The sequence below is a fragment of the Notechis scutatus genome, chromosome Z (genome assembly GCF_049901735.1).
Source record: "Notechis scutatus isolate UNSWTSFEM ecotype Mainland chromosome Z, rNotScu1.2, whole genome shotgun sequence".
In the NCBI taxonomy this organism is placed as follows: Eukaryota; Metazoa; Chordata; class Lepidosauria; order Squamata; family Elapidae; genus Notechis; species Notechis scutatus.
This window is the reverse complement of record NC_142025.1, coordinates 134,061,779-134,083,997: the sequence shown is the minus strand read 5'-3', so window position 1 is coordinate 134,083,997 and position 22,219 is coordinate 134,061,779. Positions and strand designations below refer to the sequence as shown.

The window sequence follows — 22,219 nt, the reverse complement described above, 5'->3', positions numbered from 1 at the left end:
TGTGTGATATAGCTGATTCTCGCGATTTTACACGAGTATGTTTTGTGCCTTTAAATTGGGGTGGGTGGGTGCAGGGAACAGGGGGCAACGGCGATTTGCGTTTTTGACGGCCGGCAAAAAATAAAGGTCACCGACTCAGCCATTCCCTTTAATTTCTTTTTCTTTTTTTCGGTTTCACTTAAAGGGGATGCGCGCGCATGGGAAGAGAACGGTAGCCCAAGAGAAGCGGGGCGGGGAGAGCTTTCCCCAACCGCTTGTGTTCAACCGAGCGAAGGAAGCTGAAAGTTGCGAAGGGCCCGAGGGCAAAAACCTTCGTGTTAAAGTGAATGGAGAACAGGTACAGGTGAGAATCCATCCTAGAAGCGGCCACGCAGCCGCCGGACAGGCTCCGAAGTTCTGCCCAGGGATGAGTAGGAACTTCCATGTCTCTTGGCGGGGGGCGGGGGGTTCCCCCAAAGAATCCAAAGTGAATAGGGGGCGGGCACTGAATCCAGTTTGTAGGAAAGACTGGGGAGTGGGGGATGACTCCCTCGCTTCTGGCACCGGGCACGCAGCCAGACAAGCTTCGCGCAAAGCTTCACTCGCGCAAAGCTTCGCCAGCTCCGCACTATTGTTCTCTGCGCCCTCCGATTTCAACAACCGAAGGTAACGGATTTCGGGGTGGGGAGGACGGCGCCGCTTATGCCCCTGGCAGCCGGGCTCGAACACCTGGTTTCTGTGCACGTAAAGGCGGGTTGGGGGGGCGCGCGGATGAAGAGAAGGGGAGGAGGCGACACGGGTTCCTCGGGAAGGTTGGAGGAGACAGCTCGAATTCCTCGATTTCCCGGAAATTCCGGCTTCCTTGGGAAGGTTAGGGACAGGGTCTGCTAGTGAGCAGGGTGAGGCGCTGTAATGGTAGGTTTAGGGAACTGCCTGGGAGGGGATAGGAGTTGCAATCCAATCCATTGGGATGAGCCTACTGAGATTTCCCTAAGGGAGGTCATCTCAGCCAGTTTAAGTAGCAACTGGAGGTAACTGGACATTCAAAGGCTTGTGTAGTTAAAAACAGAATCTGCCCTCCAGTGGGTTTATTTATTTGGGGTATGGCATATCATACATGGACTAGCAATATAAATTAACATTCAGTACAGCATACTATAGGACTTTCAGAGGTTCTCCTGCTGGTTCATTTTTGTGGGTTGGCAGAGAGGGAGGCTTTGTAGCTCACCTTGCTTCAACCTCTTAAGAATTGGGGCACAAGGCATAGGTCACCTCTGAGTCAGGACTGTATCCTGCTGGCTGAGAATGATAGGAATTGTAGTGCTGAGGCCAGTTGGTTTAAGGGAAGCCTAGCAGGGATTCTCAACGGCATGCTTGGTTGTGTGAGATTTTTTAAACATTCATTCTGCTCAGAGCAGTGGGGTTCACACATCGCATAAGCTAATTTATTTATTTGGTTTTGGCATCATCCTAAATTTATCAGCCAACCCAATGATGGATGGCTGTGAAATGCAAAAAGGAATTTAGTTCCTGGCAACATATAGAACACACATGTCCCAGATTTGCCTGGTGCTTTTGCTCATTATTGCTGGCTTTAGTTGAAAATTTATATTCTAGTAGCTGTTGATTTCTCCACAATGGTCAGGTTTTTATATATATATAAAAAAAAGGTTGGGAAAAATGCCCTTGGGTTACGTTTGACTCCTGGGAGCTAAATGGGCACAACCCCACACAACCATGCAGTTTTCCTGGCAAGTGTACTTGCCATTGTCTTCTTCCAATGTGCTAACCTACAGCTCTGGGGTTCCCTGATACTCCCTCCAAGTATTAACCAGGATTAGGTCAACTTAACATCTGAACCTGGGCAAAGGTGGCAGGGTGCGGTCATTGCTTGAGCAAGATAATGTTTAGCCTAGATCCATTATTTTGTTACATTGGTATCTGGATCATCAGATATTAGGTGCCATTAAGTTATTTTGGGTTCCTAGCAACCACAGAGGTCTTCTCCATAGACATCCTCTGGCCTAGGTGAATGAGTACAACAGCATGCATATGAATGAGTGGGGAAATCAAATTTGGATGCCTCATTTCTTGCCAGATCAGCTTCTCTTACTCCGACCCTTTTTTTTTTCTAAAATCAGGAAGCGAGCCACTAGACCTCTATTCTCCCTGTGAGTCCTGGTTTCCATTCCATTTGTTCCTGTTTGGTTCTTGCAGTTTACACGTCTCCTTTTTGCCTCCTTCAGGAGCAGATGCTGGGGACTAGCCAATGGAGATCCAGCTAGTAACAGTGAAGGAAGAGATTGGATCAGTTCTGCCCCCTGTATGCCCCCTGTGCCAGGAAGACCTGCCAAGCCTTGCTGGGCCCCACGAGCAAATTCCCCAATGCCAGGGCTGCAGAAACCTCCTTTTGGAGCCTCAGAGCTGGTTGTCCAGCAGTATCGAGGCTTTGGTGCTCCCTGTGGAGAGGCCTTACAACTGCTCTTTCTGCCCCAAACGCTTCAAGAGGGCTTCAGACCGACGTGATCATGAACGGGTGCACACTGGTGAAAGGCCGTATGAATGTGGCATCTGTGGCAAGCGCTTCACTCAGAGCTCAGTACTATCTGGCCACATGCGCATTCACACTGGCGAACGGCCTTTCCACTGCAGTGTCTGCTTTAAATCTTTCAACAACGGCTCCAACTTCCGCAAGCACCAACGCATTCACGGCCCACCGTCTGGGTACAGTGAAGGGAGAGTTGGTGAGAAGGACTGCGATTCTTTGCCTGGAAAGAAACCGGAGCAAGTGAAAGAAGGAAATGATGGCAGAAATCTAGGCCCTACTCTTCTCTCGAAGCAAAACGGCTGTCAGCCCATCAAAGAGTTAAGAGAAGGCAAGAACAAGGCTGATCAAAACCTCCAAGGGAGGCAAAGTTGCTTTTATTACGCTAGGCAAAGCCAAGACGACTATTGCAGCAGCAGCCAAAGACAACCAGGTGATAGCATCGATACATTCAAGAGGATGGGACTGCAACAGGATGATGCCAGTCTTGGTATTAATCTTGCTATAAGGCAGGGCAGCCAAGATGGTCTTAAGGCAGATGCTCTGAAGGCAACTGATCACAATGGGCATGCTGGAAACAACAATTGCCGCTATAGCCAAGAAGCCCTTCCCAACGGCCACAACTTCAAACAACAACTGCCACAGGCAAACACTGAAAATCCCACAGAACGCTCAAGGCAGAACAGAGCAGGGGGACGCCATATTCAGGAAGAACAGAAGCAAGTGGTTGACAGCTGCCCTGATAAGTTACAGCTAGAGAGTGGCAGCAACTGGGGGAAAGGCTTCTTACCAGTCGGGGACAACAGGGGCTCTGCTCACAAGCCGAATCAAGAGAGTTCTGAGACAGGCTTCGGAGTAAGGAGGCTAAATGGCCTCAGAGGCCTCAAGCAGCGCAGAGGGGGAAGTGGGGTTACAGAGACGAGGCAGAACGGTAGAGGGGAATGCGATGCGGGGGGATTCAATGAAAGCAGAACTTTAGTTCCACAGCCAAAGGAAAACCATAGCCAGGGAGCTTCTATCGGTGGCCTTAGAGAAAGAGAGCTGACCCAGGAGAGTAGCACCCATGGAGACTTTCAAACATGGGCCCCAGAAAAGTTGAATGTTCTCAAAGTGGAACCATCTAAGTGGCCCAAAGATGGCATAGCCTGGGAAGATCCTGCCTCAGAAATGGATTACCCTGAAGGCTACAGTCTGAAGGCTACAAGATCACCTTGGCAATTGGAGAATCTTGTTCCACGTTCCGTATCTTGCAATGCTTGTGGACCTGAGAGATGCCACTCTTTGCAGGATCCGCTTGGAAGCACTGCTCAGCATAGGGAAGATAAGGAGAGACCCACCCCTGGCTTTCTTTTCCCAGCTCATGAACCCTCTGATGGACATGCACTGTCTATGCTTGAATCCAAGCCGTTTTACTGCTTTGCCTGCCCCAAACAGTTCCGCCGTGCCACAGACCTGAAAGAGCACCTGCGAGTGCACACCGGTGAAAGGCCCTTTGGCTGCAGCATCTGTGGAAAACGGTTCACACAGAGCTCAGCCTTAACCACTCACCGGAGGCTGCACACTGGAGAGAAGCCCTTTGAATGTGCGGTCTGCCGCCGCCGTTTCAATAACTCCTCTAACTTTGCCAAACATCGCCGAATACATGGGCCGGACAGCGTGGGGTATAAGAATAAAGCAGTGGAAAAAGAGCTCTGGAAAGTAAAACCACACTGATTTTGTTTTTCAGCAGGAATTCCTACATTGAAAAGTAGAATGAAAAACCAAGGATGAAATGTGCTATTACAATGTTGATTTTTAGTAAATTTTCAAGACAACTCAGTGCCACCAGATATTTAGAAACTCCATGTCTATGAATACCAATCAGCAATGTTCAAAGTGGGCAATTGTGCCCCAAATCATTGGAAAGCACCAGATTGTTAGCTGGAACCTGGCATTTCATAGGCAGGCCAGTTGTATCTCACTTTCCTTGACTTACTGCTTGATAAAACCAGACACTGGAGACTACAATCAAATTACAATTTCTGATTCTAAATTGTGAATAACCCTAGACACTTAAAATGCAAAGGCAGGAAGGAGTATGCAGATCTGTAATGCATTTAGGTAACCCCATCCTGGGTTCGATATCAGGCTTGAATTGAGTCACAGGGATCAGAACAGTTCCAATTAATATTTGGCATCATCTAGAAATCAGTCAAAATCATGTTTTGGCATTACAGGTAGTTCTCCACTTAACAACCACAATTGGGACCAAAATTTCTGTTCAGTGAGTCATGCTCAACTTTTGCCACAGTTGTTAGGCAAATCATTGCAGTCGTTAAGGGAATTTTAGGATTTTAGACAAATCTTGACTTCCTCCATTGACTTGTTGGAAGCCATCTGGGAAGGTTGCAAATGGTGATTCCATTATCATGGGATACTGCAACCATCATAAATACATACCAGTTTCCAAGTGCCTGCATTCTGATCACATAGCCACAGGATTGTTTGCAATGGTCATAAATGTAAATACTGATTGTAAATCACTTTTTCTGTGCTGTTGTAACTTTGAATGGTTGCCAAAGAAATGGTTGTTAAGTGGAGGACTACCTGTTTTATTAAACCCAAGCCAACAAACGTAAGCCTTAAAAGTTTGTACTAATTAATGCCTGTTGCAGTTTCTAAAGTGGGACACAAAATGAAAAGCAGACTTGGTTAGATTTGGGGACTGCCTATGCCCTTCTTGCTAGCTCAATGGATTGTGCTCAGCCACTGGGTAACACAAGATGCTGTGCAAACTCACCCAACCTAGTTAATAAATCATGGTTCTGTTAACCATAAGCTAGCATGCTATGTGAACAGAGCCATGTTTTGGTCAGATGTCTGCATTTTCCTCTTACAAGAAAAATTTTTTACCTACAAATTTAAAGTACCTGGGAAGTGAATAGTTTGTGTTGAATTTCTAAACTTACTAGCTTGGACATGAGTCCCATGGAATCAAACTGACCTTATTTGATGTTGACATGGAATATAATTTTGCAATACATGTAGTTGTTAGAACGCACTCATTTTAATTATGACTGTATTTTCAACTTGGTATAAAATTATTTCTAAAATATATGCTGCAAAAGTTTCAAGTAAATAAAAATTTCTTACATTATGCCAATGAAGTAAACTCTGTGTTTGTGTGTGTACATGCATAGGGAATCTCTATTGGCAAATATCCAGTCAAAAAATTTGTTGACATTATACTCTGCGCTGTACTTTTACGGTGGTGGCACAGTGGTTAGAGTGCAGTCCTGCAGGCTACTTCTGCTGACTGCCTGCAATTTGGCAGTTCGAATTTCACCAGACTTAAGGTTGACTCAGCCTTCCATCCTTCTGAGTTCGATAATTGTAGAGCACAATATGCTGACGCTGTAAACCGCTTAGAGGGCTGTAAAGCACTATGAAGCGGTATATAAGTCTAAGTGCTATTGTAAATCCAAGCATTTGAGACAAAATAGTTTATATCAACACAAATGATTTACATATAAATGACTGAAAATTCTACATAAAACTGCACCTTTTAAAAAAATTAAATGGCTGTGTTGTTACTACCCAATTCAATTCAAATCCTCTTCCAATTCAAATCCTCGTCAATTTAGATACCTTTTTGTTAACGTAAGTGAAACAGCCGTTTCCAATTTTTAAATGAACTTTATAAAGCTCTATAAACTTGTTAAGATAAAATTATTTCTCAATTCTGCATTTTCTCTGTTCTTATTTAATATAAAAAAAAATTAAATGTCCATGGTAGATTGTCAACTACTTTCCACATGAATTGCAAAATGACACTGGACAATGTCAGTACTATTCTACTAGTCTCATGATGTAAAATATACCCAGAAATCCCATTTCAATCCATACCATCAAATTTTTCCGCAACGTCATCTCATCCCATTATTAATTTACAAGAACAGATGAGCATGCATAAATGTTTCTAAACACGTTCTTTGCAATAAGAATGATTTATCTAATTTAAGAATAAGGTGATGTGAAAGAAATTTATTCTCTGTGTTGTCTAAAGTTCCTCCTACCTGCAGAAGAGATTTTGAGCAAATAAAAGGATGCTCTGATTTGCTGAAGAAAGCCAAATCTAGAAGAACAATAAAAGCCCTTTCTCTCTGCAGTAGAGAACAAGAGATATTTGATCTATCTGGATGAATAAATGCACCTTCCTTTTATTTATTTTTACATAGGATAGCAATGATTCAAAAGCGTCTGCTAGTTTGCTTTACTTTTTTCATTAGTTTAAGAATCATAAACCTAGTTATTCTGTGCTAATTCTAACAGTATACTCACATTGTTTGAAGGAATGTCCTCTTAACATCAGCTTGTAACACAACCTGGCTTAGCACAAACAATATCCAAATTCTTTTTTTTAATGTTTGTTTAGTCTGTACATTGTAAATCAGACACTTTTAAAATGATTGCTTGGCTTAAAACACAAAACACACTCCTATTCCCCCACCCGACTGAGAAACACACGCTGTACAGTTCCCAAGGAGTACAATGAGGGAAGAAAGGACAGGTTATCATTTTAGGTCTATCAGCCGTGTGGACAAGAATGGGGTCCTATACATATTTTAGTACACATTATCATAGGGACATAAACCTTGGCATTAAAAGAACTGCACTTCCTGCACTCTGGCCAATGGGAAAAGGAGGGGAGGTTATTAAAAAGAAGTATTTATATAGAAATGTATGTATTTATATATCTGTATTAATATAAAAAGTCATTAGCTAACATGATTGCAATGGGTTGGGTCCTATCAGTGGCATACTCTTCATTCTGAGTTTGCAATTGTTACTACTTTGGGGATGTTCTAGTCCTGTCTTAAAAGACATCCATCTCCCTGTATGGGATGAGAAAGGAGAGTACAAAGACAACAGTATCAGTCAAAGAACTACAGAATCCATGTTTCTCAAAGAACAGGAGGGTTGAAGAAGTTGAGAAGATGGCTGTGTATCAGGTGGCATCTCAAAAAGCAAAATCAGGTCTGATGCCAGCAAAATATGGAATATCTTCCCTGCCCTCTGCTTCATAGTTCCAGGATGAAGCACACAAAGCCAAGTGGACGGTGGGCATCTGTAGGATATACAGCATCCTAGTGATGTACATTCAGGATTAACAATCCATCCAAGATCATATGCAAGGCAGAAGAGTACAGTGGAAAAGATGGTTGATCATTCTTGATTACATACTCCAAACCAACTGGTTCTTCAAAAGAACTCAATTTCCCAACCACAATTAAAAGCCAGACTTCACCTCAACAACCCACCATTCCCTTAAAAATTCTTCCCACTCAACTCTGTCCATGGAATATTGCCTTCTAGCCCCTTACTCTGAACTTGACTAGAGTCCTCATACCTTCTAGATCAGCAGTTCTTAACCTTTTCTTCACCACGGACCTCCTTTAAATATCTTTTGTGGCCACGAACCTCCAAGACTTAACTCAAGATTTAAATCATAACGTTTCTTCAAGCCTTTGCAGACCCTCCTGTGATGACATAGTGGCCCCACAGGGATCCGCAGACCAATGGTTGAGCACCAATGTTCTAGATAAAACTGGAGATTCCATGTATTTTGTCACTAATACAGTTTGAAGTGTATGAATTGCACCTGCTAACAAATCCAACAGAAGAAAGAGATTTGGACAAATCAAACGGTTCCTAGGATGAGGAATGGATGCAAATAATCCTGACAATAACAGTAATCAGGTATGTCCCTAATAACGAACACTCTGCCCATCCATTTTTTAAGTATTTAGTTTGCTAGAAAAATAGAAAAGGCAGCCATTTTGCACTCTCAGCTTCTCTTTGTCAACTATACATTGAAAGAAAAAATATATTTCCACATTTGCCATTTTTCAAACAATCAGATTTTAAGTACATGAATTATAAGAATTAGTTAAGGCCTAATTCGTTTTAAGTGAGATCATAAAAATAAACATACTTGAATGATTGTCCTGTCTTTTGACTAGGAAACAGGCCACCATTCTGAATTAAGAAGCAAGACCTACGGCAGCGAAATATGTTTGCACCAATTTTGTGACTGAAGCAAGCATTCACAATCATAAAATTTATGTCCTATGTTCTAGGCCTGCCATTTTAAAGAAATTCTTTAGAAATCCTGTGTCCTTGAGAAAAAGGCTTAAATTTAGTGATTTTGGGAACACAGTATGTTCTTTGATCAACTTAGTGATTTTATATTCCATTGTCCATTTGGGAAGCTATTAGGAAGCCAGTTAACAGGAACATCATCTATTGATTAGACATGGTGAACTCACCCCTCCACCCAATGAAGGAATGGGTGATATTAACCAATAACAGCATTTCCTGTAAGAAGTACTTCCCAGTTTAGGGAGTTGTCAAGGGGGCTTCTAAATTGTATACAATTTAGAAATACCTAGTCCAGGAAAGCATGGACAGTACAAATGAGAAGGAAAACTAATACAGATAGTCCTTGACTTACAACCATTCATTTAGTGATCATTCGAATTTACAACAGTTAAAAAGTGACTTATGATCATTTCACACTTACAACATTGCAACATCCCCATGGTCACATGATCAAAATTCAGATGCTTGGCAACTGACTCATGACAGTTGTAAGTGTCCCAGGATCATGTGATCACCTTTTGTGACCTCCTGCAATGGGGAAGCCAGAATCACCTAACAATGTGTTACTAACACCTGCAGTGATTCAATAAACATCCGTTTCAAAAAAGGTCATAAAATGGGGCAAGACTCACTTAACAAATGTCTAACTTAGCAACAGAAATTTTGGACTCAATTGTGTTTGTGAGTCAAGGACTATCTGTATTAAACTCAGTTCTATTTGCAAATTATGAAGGCAGGGAAGAAAAATTCTAAATGGGGAAAATGATTTCTGTAAAAGACAGGCTGAGGTATAACTACCACAATTCACTTGAATTTCAGTGACTTATTCAGACCTTTAACCATTTAGTAAGAAGAAAAAAACAAGAAAAGGAACATCCAGTTGCAATCACTTCTGGAGATAGAAGAGGAACTGGTATATTTCGGACAGAAAAATTCTAAATGGGCACTCAAAGTGGACATGATTTGCCCCCCCCGTGCTCAGCCAATAACGAAATTGTCTGGAAGGCTGGAAAACATTTGTCTTCTTCCCGTCTCTTTTCCCATCTTTGCACTCTTCATCATACTTCTATATTTGGTCACCGAATTCTGATGCAATTCCTTCAAGAAAGCATTGAAAATATGCCTTTCACAAATACTACCACTATCCACCCCCACCCCCTCCCAATGTGCTCACTGAGCATAGAGAGTGGTTTGTAGGCCAAGACTTCTGCGGGAAAGAGGGAGGCTGCCTTAAGAAATACCTGCACTCAATAAACTCCAATTCTATTATCTACTACTGAAAAAGACTTTGGCAACTTTTCCTCTTCTAGGCACTGGACAACCAAATTTAAACAGTGCATCTTTGGATCCTCACAATCACGGATTGCCACTCACCAGTCTGGGAACTATGGATGTGAGCAAGTGGGTGATAGACCAAAAGCAACACCAAGTAGCACTTGGTGCAGCCATCTAGTAGAAGAGATGCTCTCACTTTGTGAGAATGGAAATGCTGAAATTACTTTCTATTGTACTGTCAGCTTGGGTTACAAGAGGGGAAGGAAGTGGGAATTATCTATGTGGTGTCCACTGTACACAAGGTTGCCTGTTTTTACAACTTTTTGGTTGCATCTAGCAAATTAGTTTCCCCTCCAGTCTATCTAAAGATGTGCTCCAGTGTGTACAATTTGCTGGAGGAGGATTGAGGAGGAAAGGTTGTTGGGGGAAGTCAGAGAGTTTGCAAGGATCTTTTTATTCATGCTTGGTCAGTATTCTCCACTTCAGGTGCAGGGAGGATCCATTCAGACTGGTGTCAAATAAGTATAAAAGGGTTTTTTGCATTTCTTCAGATTTGATAAGGTGCTTCGGAGTGCTTGGGGCAAAAAATACAACACCCATTGGTGACTTTTAGATATCTCCAGCAGTCACACAATCCCTGATGCTGTGTTTGAAGAACCTTTCTGGAGTCAAACCTGAAGCATTATACAAGTCTAATAACCATGGAGTTACAAGGCCAGGGCAGTTAGCTCAATGAACTATGTAGATACACCATGTCTTACTAGGAATGTCTTATGGATCAAACCAGGGAATGCAGGAGAGCAGCTAAGCAGCCAAAGCATTATGCAATCCTGGTAGACCCACCAATTAAGTTTATTTTTTTTCTCACAGTTTCATATCCAACTTTCAGTGGTGGGCAGAAGGAAAGCTAACATTAGGGAAGGCTAACAATGTACAGTCACAGCTCTCATTCCAAACCCACATCCCATTTTAGGGCTCAAAGTAAAGTATTATTCACACATGAGTTCATCTATATTAAGTCCAACAGATTAGGAAGAATGTTGAGCACAAAGGAAGAGAGCTAACCCAAAGGGGAAGGAGCCTAGCCTATTTTTGTATTTCCTCTCTACTCCTGATGGGCCAACTTGAACATTTAGAAAAGCACACAATAGAATTATCCTGGGATTTTGCTTCTTCAGGGCTGCATAATAGGACTAAAAATTCCAAATGCTTTTTTAACATTCGGTGCTTCCTAAATGTGGAAAGTGGCATGCCAGGGAAGCTTGGCTAAAAACCTTCTGGGCTCAACTTTTCTTTTATAGGTAAAGTTTTTGTGAACCTCCAGTTGCATCATGAACTGATATTCTTCTGGAGGCAGAGATATAATAGAAATGTTATGGCACAACAGCATTTAGACAACAGGTGCCGCCACACTACTAGACAATTCAAGCAGACTCTGTTAACTTTCTACTGTCCACAGCCATGTGTCACTACCTCCCAGGTCTTAAAAAATTGAGAACTAGACTATTTTGTTTATACATATAAAGAAAGGACACTAATTAAAGTCTTTCAGAGAATGCAAGCAAGGCTTACCTAATACAGATTACATAGTTGAGTTTACACAAAAGATTGGTGGACATTCCTCAAGTGCTGTATCTTGGTCCTTCCTGTCTCATTCCCAAATTAATGAATTGGGTCTAACATTTCTCTCTAGGTAAAGGAGATTACAGGAAGCACCACCTCTTCTTGTGAACTGGAATGCCATATGATTTCCATTCCAGAACATAGGCTTCAGATGAAAAAAATGTCATTCCACTATAACCTTATTTGCTCCCATTTGCTCAGAAACAGGAAACTTTCATCTCCCAACACTGTGGCCATGCTTGACATGCAAAGGTCACTTCTATGATTGCTATCTCCATCTCCCTTTCCCCGGGCAATTAGTTTAAAAATCTAGAGTGGTCAAGATATTCTGTTAGAGAGCAGAAATCTAGCAAGTAACTGGTGGCTACCACTTATTAATTACATACCCTATCTTTACAATTCATTCTTGCCTCTATTTGGCTTGTCCTGCTTGTGACTTTATGGTTGATGACTCTTCCAAATTAGTGCCCAACTGGAGCATCTCACTGCCAACAAGCTCGTCTTATTTTCTATATATGGAAATGCCTTGTCATCGTGGCTCACAGAAACCTGGAACTAGCTTCACATCTCATCCTACAGTACCAAGATACGGACCACCCATTTTTTTTTCTGCTGCTACTATTCAAACATTAGGGCTGTTCCTTATGGGCCCCCATGGCAGCAAAGCGCTCCATCTTGTGAATGTGGCGGTGCTTTTTGAGGCCATAAGTATTGGAGAAGGCTTCTCCGCAGGTGCTGCATTTGAAGGGCCGTCCTCCTTGATGGGCCTGGAGGTGTTTGCTAAAATACTTGGGGTCTTTGAAGAGCTTAAGGCAGGCCCCACATCTTAATTCACGCTTAGCATCATGGGAGCGTTGGTGACGCAGAATGGATGACAGATAGAAGAAGCTCTTGGAGCAGCGGTCACAGCGGTAGACTTTCTCTCCCAGGTGGACCCGCTGGTGTTCCAAAAGGTTGCTACGGTAGCGGAAGGTCTTGCCACAAGTAGGGCAACGCTGAGGCCGGGCAACTACGTGAAGACGCTGGTGTTCTGCCAGACTGGATGACTGGGCAAAGCGCTTGTTGCAGAGGGCACACTTGTAAGCACGCTCACCTGTGTGAACCACTTTGTGTTGACGCAGGTACCAAGACCGCAGAAATCCACGCCCACAGACAGCACAGCGGTACGGGCGCTCCTCGGTGTGGCAGCGCTGGTGACGCATGAGAAGGGCAGCCTCCCAGAAGCGCTTGCCACAGACTGGGCAAGAGAAGTGCCGCTTTTGCAAGTGTGTACGGCGATGCAACAGCAAGTCATAAGCTCCAGCAAAACTCTGTCCACAGACCGAGCAGGCCAGTGTGCGACGCACCAGATGCACATACTTGTGAGTCACAAGTCCCAGGAAATGCTTGAAGGTCTGGCCACAGATAGAGCAGGAGAAACGTTCTCCACTCGGCAAAGTCGGATGATCTTCATAAGATGATATGTTCTCACCACTAGCTAGTCCATTCTCTAGTGGGGCGACAGCAGCTGCCGTTTCATCTGGTGGTACAAGTCTCTCAGGAGCAGCTTGGTGGACAAGTTTATGCCACATCAGATTCTCAATGAAACCAAAACATTTGCCACAGACATCACAAGGGTAGGGCTTTTCAGCCACATGGACCTCCTTGTGGCTCATGACATGAAAAAGATCAGGAAAGCGCTCTCCACAGTCAGAACAGCCATAGGTTAGTCCCTCGGGGGGTGGAGGGAGAGAAGGGCCCATGGGGGTCAGGGAGGGCCCCATGGGTGGTAAAGAGCAAGGTAACTGTAATCGGTGAATCTGTTTGTGCCGCGTTAAGCTTTGGGGGTAACCAAACACTTTCCCACATATTTCACATTTGTACGGCCTCTCCCGAGTATGCACTACATGGTGTTTGCTGAGGTGAAAAGATTCACGGAAACGCTTCCCGCACACTGCACACTGGTGAGGCTTCTCACCCGTGTGGATCCGCTCATGACGCTTTAGTGTCTCCCGTCGCCCAAATCCACGGCCACAGATCCCACAGCAGAAATTCTTGCCTGCTGCTGTCCCCACCAGCAAGGGGTGGGCACCCAAGAGACCATAAGATGTTGGCTTGGTATCTCCCTCAGAGCCTGTGCCTTGTGGGTCTTGTGGAAGGAGGTAGGCCCCTGGTGGCAGATAAGGCAAGGTATTAGTGCCATCTTTGGACAGCTGGGCACCTTCATGTTGGAGCTGCCGATGACGTAGTAGATTCTGGGGAGCTACATAGCCCTTGCCGCAAATGTCACATTTGTACTCAGGTCGTGGAGGTAAAGTTCCAGGAGGAGCGTGAGTGGCCTGGTGCTTGAGGAGGTAGGAGGCATCCCGGAATTCTTTGCCACAAACCCCACACTGCACTCGCAACAGATCCGAGTGTGTCCGCACGTGTCGTTTTAAGCTCTCACGGCGATTAAAACTCTTCTGGCAGATGGAACAGGAAAATGGCTTTTCACCAGTATGGATAATCTGATGCTGGTGAAGGTGACTTGGCTTTTTAAACACTTTCCAGCACAGAGAGCAGGTAAAAGGACCTTCGGCTTGAGCTATGGCAGCACTGAGGGCAGATGTGGCTGCTCCTCCAGATGGTGTAGCAACTGACTGAGGGTTGCCGCTTTGGGTAGGAGGCTGGGCTGTTCCCTCAGCACCAGGTGCTGCTGTTATGCTGGCGGCAGCAGCAGCAGCGGCGGCAGCAGCAACCACATTGGCGGCTGCTACATTGGCGGCCGCAGCGTTGGCAGCTGCTGCATTAACAGCTGCTGCGTTAGCAGCAGCAGTAGCATCCTCAGCATCTTTGTGACAACGGCGATGCCGGATGAGGCTGGAGATATGGTTATAGGTACGACCACAGGTGGTGCATTCATATGGCCGTTCGCCTGTGTGCACCAACATGTGTTGCACAAGATGGGATGACTGCTTGAATGACTTCTGGCATACACCGCATGGGAAGCGCCGATCAATGAAGTATTTCAGTCGACGGAAATAGTTCTTATCGTCTTTGCCTGCCTGACTGTCAGGAACTACCGTGGCTGCAGCTGATGGGGGAGCCTGCCCACGTTTCAGGCTGCTGAAGAGATGCTGGTGGCCAGAAAGGTCTACTATGCCCCACTGAGGAGTGTTGTAAGCAGCAGCAGCAGCGGCTGCTGCTGCTGTACTGTCAAAGAGAGGCTGACCTGCTGTTGGTACCACAGCTGGAGTATTGTATGGTGGTTGCTGCTGCTGCTGTTGCTGCTGAGGGGGTGGAGGTGGTGCAGGGCCCCCTGGTTCAGCTTTCTTGACTTGAATGGTACCTGATGAGGTAGCTGAGGAAGAAGAGGATGGGCCCTCAGCTTTGGGTTTAGGTGTGCCAATAGTGGCAGGGACACGGTCAAAGTGAGCAGGTGGACCAGCTGTTGGTGGTTGGGCATATTCATACTGTGGCTGTGGGCAAGGGAGGGCAGCAACAGCTTTGGCGTGTTCGTGGTTGTAGGCCTCCATAGGTTCAAAGCGCTGGTGGTTCAGGAACTCCAAGAAGTCAAAAGGGTAGCTCTGGAAATGCACACCCTCATCGCTTGCTGCATTGGCTTCCATCTCCACCCGGGAGGGGGCACTGCCTAGAGAAAGGGGAGAAAGACTATAGCAATATGTATACGGGATACAGGTTATCCACATCAGCAGCTGCACAGTGGCATGGTGTGTTTTCTTGTAATGTCAGAGACACAGTGAAAGAAAATTTAATAGACCTAATTTATTATCCATCCGAAAGATAATTTGGCTGACCTCATGATAAAGCCAATGGATATATAGAAACACAAGTATCTTGTGAAATAATTTGATTTAAATGCTGTCCAACTATACATTGGAGGATATTAAATTATTTAAAAATTTATAGCTGGAGCAGTGAACTGTTGGACCAAGAGTAAGAACACACAGTTATAGGTAATAGGTTAAAGAGAGCTAGACATCACGAGGGAATCTGAGCTATAATTGGAGCAACTGGAGTAAAGGGGGAGTTTTCTAGTTTCCCACCTTTTTCCTCTGTGTGCTATGTATGCTCTCTGTAATTTACCTCAAAATGTAACTGCTGTGTTGATTGATCTGGTGTTTGCCTATCTTATTTACTGTAAATATATTTATTTATGTAGAACTGCATGTTCGTCTCAGCGTCTGACTCCATTTGGACACTGGGTGCACAATTCCCTGATAGTTTCCTTAAGAAAATTCAGTATCTATTTGTCCCATGCAAATAATTGGGAATCCAAAATTATAAACTTATGCATCCATTTAAAAGGTTACCATTGTAGTATATTACTGATACCCATTTATACAGTATGGTGATTTTTATCATTTGTTTGTAGTATACTTAGATGTAAGTGCACACTAAATAATTTTTTTTAAAAAAATGAAGTACTAACAGTGGAATACAAAACTTGTTCTGTCAATTATTTGAGTTAGAAAATGTTAGCTGAAGAAATGTTACAGAAATTCCTGTGGAACCTAAGGAATTAAAACAAATATCACCACATAAGTTTCATAGATCATACTTGTGAAGCTAATTTTACTGTATGTTTTTTATCTCACAAGATACTTCATAAATATCTTCACAATTATATATATTTCTCCTTTTTTCCAAGCTCATGTAAAATATTAGAAAAATGGACTAGAACAGCATGAAAGAATTACATTTTAATTTAATATTTTGCTGTCTTGAAAGAAAGGTATTAATCCATCTAATTTCAATACAAAACTACATTTTAGATGTGGCCTCAGCCTTTTCCCCCAAAGGTCTTGCTTAGTTACCAAGAATGATGAGAATGGCAGTCCAAAAACTTCTGTAACATCTTGCTCACTCATGAAGCAGAAGTTTAATATAGGTAATGCACTAAACAAATGATTCAAAGGTAGCCATGGAAAACTGGAAAAGACGCAGAGGGCTCATTTAGAGGTTTCAGAAACCTATGTCTCCTATTTCCCATTGTTGCTGTCTACAGTGTGTCCTGCAAACAGCATCGTTCTATAAGAGGAATAATAGAACTGCAGTCCTACATATAGACAGCTCCATTTTAAAAAGCTGAGGTCTACTGATTTTAATTATATTTGTTTCAGGATATACTTAAAGTGGCATTCCTAAAAGATCTACCATCCCAGGAAGTTTATTAGCATTGTATGCCTTTAAACCAAGTCCTCTTTATACTACCCATTAAATGATTTCTATGACAGCTAACAATGATCACAAATGGATACAGTCAATTATACAAAATAGTATATTTGCTTATGGATGGGCAGAAAAGCGTTGCCTTTTCAAGATTGGTTCCTATTAAAAGCAGTTTTGCCAAATATAGTATCGTCAAATATATTAGGTTAGCAAATCAAAATCCAGTTCAATTTTGGACATCACGAGTATATAGAGGACTGTGGCAACAATCCAAGACAAAGGGATTCCATAAAGATATTACACATCCTAGGTATTCATTGAAGACTTTAACTACGGGAAAAACAAATTACAATTTGATTAAATGGGCTGTACAATACTTTGCATTTGATTTCAAAATAGTGTTCCACTATTATCTATCTGCAACTTTTTAAAAAGCAATTACCTTTTTACCAGGAATCAATTATAGCTCCAGAGAGCAGCAATGCAAATCAGGAAAGGTGCAGATAAGTTCTATATTCTTGCTTCTAAGTATTTTCTGCAAATAATTTCCAAAAAGTTCCTCAATATTAAGTGAACTTTTTCAACTGCTGTATTTGTCCATGAATTGAATGGCATACGATTATTTCTTACATTTCTGAGCTGGTACACAAATGATTCTCTTGCTCCATGGACAAAATGTATCATGTTAGTATTAATTTGGTAAGTCATTACCATCTTCACTCATATTTGTTAGCCTTAGGATATAAAAGAAGTATTTTTTTGGGGGGGGAAAGGTTTAGGAGATGTAAATAAATATGAAATATAATAAAGTTATTAGAAAAAAATGCCTTGTGTCATTTACATGGACCAAGCACAAAAAAAGCCATGGTCTACAGTAGCATCACACATAACTGTGTTCTCCCCATTTACACATACTGGTATGCTGTATTTCTTCATATATATAGAAAACATACTTCATATGTGTGCATGCAATAAGTGTCATGCATAGATGTTGTCACATGCAGTTATTTACGTGGGGTTTTCATGCTTCTTCGGTACATGAATAGCTTGATCTGTGAGCTAGATGGAAATATCTGCCAAAAAAGAGAGAGCCAGGCAAAACAATAGGATAGATTACACAGCCCAATGAAAAGTTAGAGTAAAAAGGTGAAGGTTATCTACTTTGCCTTGCTCAATGATTCACCTTCAATATTTTTTTCAGTTAATTGAATTTAATTTAAACTTTATTGTAAGTTATGTCCAGGGCTTATATAAATAGAAAGGAGGGCTATAAATTTTAATTTAACTTAACTTCTATTTATTAAGTCTCAGGAAATTAAGGTGCCGAATTATCACTTTCTTTACTCTTTTCTGCACAATGAAAAACAAGAGGTTGGAAAATGTTGTCATCCAGCTCCATCCCACTTTATCAACATGAATAAATTAATCACATTTTTTTTTCTATTTTAGCAAGTGCGCTGAGGTATAATGCAACCGATGAAAGTTTGGGAATCAATCCCTAGGATTCTCAGATAGAAAAATATGTAGAGTGAGCAAAGGCCAGTTTCCTGAAAGGGAGTCTTCTATTACAAACATCTTTGTTTAATGTCAAAAAGGCAAAAAAGTAAAGTACCTAATGTGCCATACATTAATATTGATATTAATAACAGTGTGATTCAATGATGAAGGAATTGGACCGACATCAAGTTCAAGTTTAGTCTAAGTCAAATCTACTAGAGCAGTGGTCCGAGGAGGAAATGCCATGTACAACTGGTTTCCTGTGAGGTATAAATCAAATAAATAAATTATATGATCCCTCATTAGGAAAAATTTAGGTTTATATTAATTACATGGACCCAGTGAAGTCAGTTTGGAAACAACAAAATATAGGTAGTCCTTGACTTATGACCACAATTTCCATTGTTAAATGAGACAGTTGTTAAGTGAATTTTGTCCCATTTATGACTTTTCTTGCCATAGTTATTAAGTGAATCACTGCAGTTATTTAGTTAGTAGTACACTTATTAAGTGAATCTGGCTTCTGCATTGATGGTTTGTTGAAGCTCGCAAAAGGTGATCACATGACCCCTGGACACTGCAACCATCATAAATATGAGTCAGTTGCCAAGTATTTGAATTTTGATTGTGACCATGGGGATGCTGCAGTGATTTGTGAAAAATTTGTCAAAAGTCATTTTTTCCACTGCCGTTGTAACTTCAAATGGTCACTAAACGAACTGCTGTAAGTCAAGGACTACCCGTAGTAAGAAAAGCTGCCAAGAAGCATTGTGAAGAGATACTTTTTCCCCCCAGGGCAAAATACATTTTTAAAGTAAAAAAGTAAATTCTTCACTATTGATCAATTCAAATTGAGCCAAAATTATCTTTTAAAAGAGACTATCTGTCTGAAGATATGAAAATACAATGTAGCTAACAAGTTAATGAAGAGTAACTTAACAATACATTCATTTGCACACTGCATCCTGCAACAGAAAGCATACACTGAGAAGGAAATTAATACTGTATAGAGGCCAAGAGGCTCAATCAAATTTCCAGTAATGAATGCTTGTACTCCTTATTGCTCCTGTTTTGTTCTACAGGTAAAAAAATCTGTATCAACATATTTCTTATAAACAAACCAACCAACAGTAGGTTGGAGGTTTTCAAAGCAAAATTGCACCACCTTTTATTAAGAAATGCCTGAGGTAAAACAACATGAACAATTTTTTCCTAAAATGCTGCAGAGATATTCCCTGTAATAGGTACATCAAGGTCTAAGAAAGTTGCCTTTAAAAATACACATAGCCTACAGTAACACCATGCAAAAAAGGGTAAGAGGAATGTAGAGTATTTTGGCTATTTTAGCTAAACAGTAAACAGTAAATGAGAACTTCTTGCATACAGCAATGTAAGACAGAGTAAATCTAGTTAGTAAAACCAAAAAAATGCAATGTACTTATGTATTTTCCTGACACTGAGATATGTAAAAAGACATTAAAGTCTACAATCTGTTACAAAGCAGAAAGAATATGAAATATCCTTCTCAATAACAAAGATAAAGTGGGCAGGAAAATTAAGGCTAATATAATATTGCAAGAGTGTCTTATGGGCTGATTAGAGAGGGATACCATCCTGCAATCTGTTACTGAAATATCCAAACTAGGGAGGTGCTGCTATCTTCATAACTTGGCTTGTGAAGGACGCCCATCTGAAGAATCAATGCCATCGCAGAAACAGGAAACCTTAGCTTTGTTGCCTTGAATTACATTTAAGTGCAAATCCATTCATTCCTAGGAACCGTAATATTTATGGGAGTTGCAATCCAATACATCCAAGCATTAAGATGGAGAGAGCTGCTATGGACAGAAGTAATTTTGTTAGACCCAAGATCCAATTAGATAGAAGGCACCATCCTACATTCCTAGAAATTTTAAGGCAGACAATTAAAAAAAAGGTGGAGTTGAGATAACATTTGAGGCAAGTAGCAAAATGGCAACTTTCTGGCTGAAAAGGAGGCTGACTGTACAATACGTTTACAGGCTGGATGAAGGTATATGGAAAATATTTATTTTATGGGAAAGAATGTGGAATCTGGCTCTCTTTTCGATGTCTACGGCCGACCGCCCTGACGGGACTCTGCGTGGCTTAAGGATGAAATGGGAGGACAGTAGTTCATTGAGCTCACGGGGCGGCACGGGGTTGACCTAGCCCAGATAAAGGATTAGAGCACAACTTTCGCGGGGTCGATGGGGAGAGATAACGACAAAGATAACGGCTTCGGTTCGTGGGGCCTGCTCTTGAGATGCGCGACGGGGAAAGGGCGCCAGGCTGGAAAGCCGCGTGTGCTGGAGGGGAGGTGAGTCGGGATCGCGGAATAGCCGGGGTGGGGCTGTTCAAACGGAGCGGAAGTTAACCAAAGCCGCGCGCTGCGGTTGTTATCTGTGCGAGGGTTTTTTACCTCGCCTTCGGGATCACGTACGGGGGGGAACCGAGGGGCCAGAGTGGGCTCCATGGTGGCACTCACCGGTGTGTGGCGCTGCCCCAGCCTCCTCCGCGCCCCAGGCAGGGGCTGGTCCTTGGATAGCAAGATATAGAGTGGGGGATGCCCCCTGGCCCTTCCCTTACCCCCTGGATAAGCGGGGGGGGCGTTTCTGCTCCCTCACGAGCGGGGGCAGGGGGGGCCACTGCCAGGCTGCAACTCACACAGGCCCAGCCGGAACCGGAAGTTTCCCTCCCCAACCAAGAACACCGTTTCCTGCTCCCCCCACTTCGCACCCACAGGCCTTTGCGAATTTCATTCCTTTCCCCCCCCACTCCGCCTTCTTCGTTTCCCAGAGCCCCACGCGCTTGCCCACTTCACCCCCTCCTCGGTGCTTCTGAGACGTCGCGAGAGCTGGAAGATCTTCACGGTTGCCTTCCTCCTTTTTTAAAAAAATATTATTTTGGGGGGGCGGGGGGGAAAGAGGAGGGCGCCAATTGGGGGCGGCACATGCAGAGAGGGAGCAAGCCTTGCAGCCCGTTTAAGCATTGTCGGCGGGTCGGTACAAATGTGTGCCTGCTGCTAGCTTTCCTTCTGGGCTTTAAAAGTAGATTGACAGGGAGAAATCTCAATAGGTACAGCTTTTTTTTTAATTTGGATCATGGCATGGAAATAAAGGAATGATTAACTGCTAGTTCTGTAACTCTGTCCTGAGGATAGTTGTGGTCTAAAATTATGGGGCTGCGCATTAAATAGCTGGGAGCACGACTGTTTCGGCTTGTGTCTGAGCCACTGAGAGCTGTGTTATCTTAATACCATCACCACCTTATTACTGTAATTATTTCCTAATAAATACTGTTGGAACAGTTTACTGCCAAATAGGTAAATTAATTACATTCTTCCTTTTGGCACAACTAAAAGGTATAGCAAAAGTGATGGGAAATAAATAAAAATGTTTAGAAAGCAATAGATTGGAAAAGATTACACAGTAAGCACAATGGGATGTGTAGCACATAACACAGTAGGACAGTGTTTCTTAAAGTATGATCCTAAGGTTCCTGGAGGTCATCAAGTCCCTCTTGGGAGTCAGGCAATCAAAATTATTTGTTGGCCTAGGCCAGTGAATGCATCATTTTAAAAAATTTAACATGGTAAATATCAATAAATAATTCATAAACATTGCAGCAGGGTATAGAATATTTTTCAAATTGATAAGATATATAAAATGCATCCTCAAACATAGCACCTACTCTTCAGTGTCCACATTCAAACTCTGGAGCCAATTTTTTTATTTGGTAGGTTAGGCAGAGAAGTTATCGTTCCAAAATATCAATTCCCACCTACTGTTGACCCTGAAGCTGACATATGTGTCATGTCATACTTTATTGTAGCCTTTGTCTATTCTTAGCTTTCTTTAGGTTTTCTGCAAAGGAATTTTACAGTGCTTCAGTTCATCACATTCTAGCAGCAGGAAGGGGTGTTGTAGAGATATGGGGGGGGGAATGTTATGGCTAAGTGGCATTCCTTCCTGTGGGAACTGAGATGGT

General features: G+C 42.6%; 3 protein-coding genes across 4 annotated transcripts in view; 1 reads left to right on the top strand and 2 right to left on the bottom strand.

Annotated features, from left to right (window-relative positions):
- The window catches only part of CCDC106 (coiled-coil domain containing 106), a 49,396-nt gene extending 28,550 nt beyond the window's left edge, over positions 1–20,846 (bottom strand). The window contains exon 1 of the mRNA XM_087946345.1: positions 20,718–20,846. The gene's annotated coding sequence lies outside the window, so the exon portion shown is untranslated. The remainder of the gene's footprint in view (positions 1–20,717) is intronic.
- On the top strand, positions 92–5,675 carry ZNF784 (zinc finger protein 784). 2 transcript variants are annotated; one of them, XM_087946342.1, is made up of 2 exons: positions 92–337; positions 2,226–5,675. In XM_087946342.1, exon 2 carries the CDS (start codon positions 2,249–2,251, stop codon positions 4,235–4,237), a length of 1,989 nt encoding a protein of 662 aa, XP_087802468.1. In that variant the 5' UTR covers positions 92–337; positions 2,226–2,248; the 3' UTR covers positions 4,238–5,675. The 2 variants fall into 2 exon arrangements, with proteins under 2 accessions (XP_087802468.1, XP_026538207.1); XM_026682422.2 differs by having other exon boundaries at positions 92–343.
- Positions 10,376–20,943, bottom strand: ZNF865 (zinc finger protein 865). The gene is made up of 2 exons (XM_026682418.2): positions 20,718–20,943; positions 10,376–15,173 (listed from the first exon to the last, which is right to left on the bottom strand). Exon 2 carries the CDS (start codon positions 15,148–15,150, stop codon positions 12,193–12,195), a length of 2,958 nt encoding a protein of 985 aa, XP_026538203.1. The 5' UTR covers positions 15,151–15,173; positions 20,718–20,943; the 3' UTR covers positions 10,376–12,192.
- Positions 20,944–22,219: the final 1,276 nt, after the last annotated feature.

What these genes read in the sequence shown, in the direction of transcription:
- ZNF865 (XM_026682418.2), bottom strand. Translation starts at nt 15,150, where the DNA reads ATGGAAGCCAATGCAGCAAGCGATGAGGGTGTGCATTTCCAGAGCTAC.
- ZNF784 (XM_087946342.1), top strand. Translation starts at nt 2,249, where the DNA reads ATGGAGATCCAGCTAGTAACAGTGAAGGAAGAGATTGGATCAGTTCTG.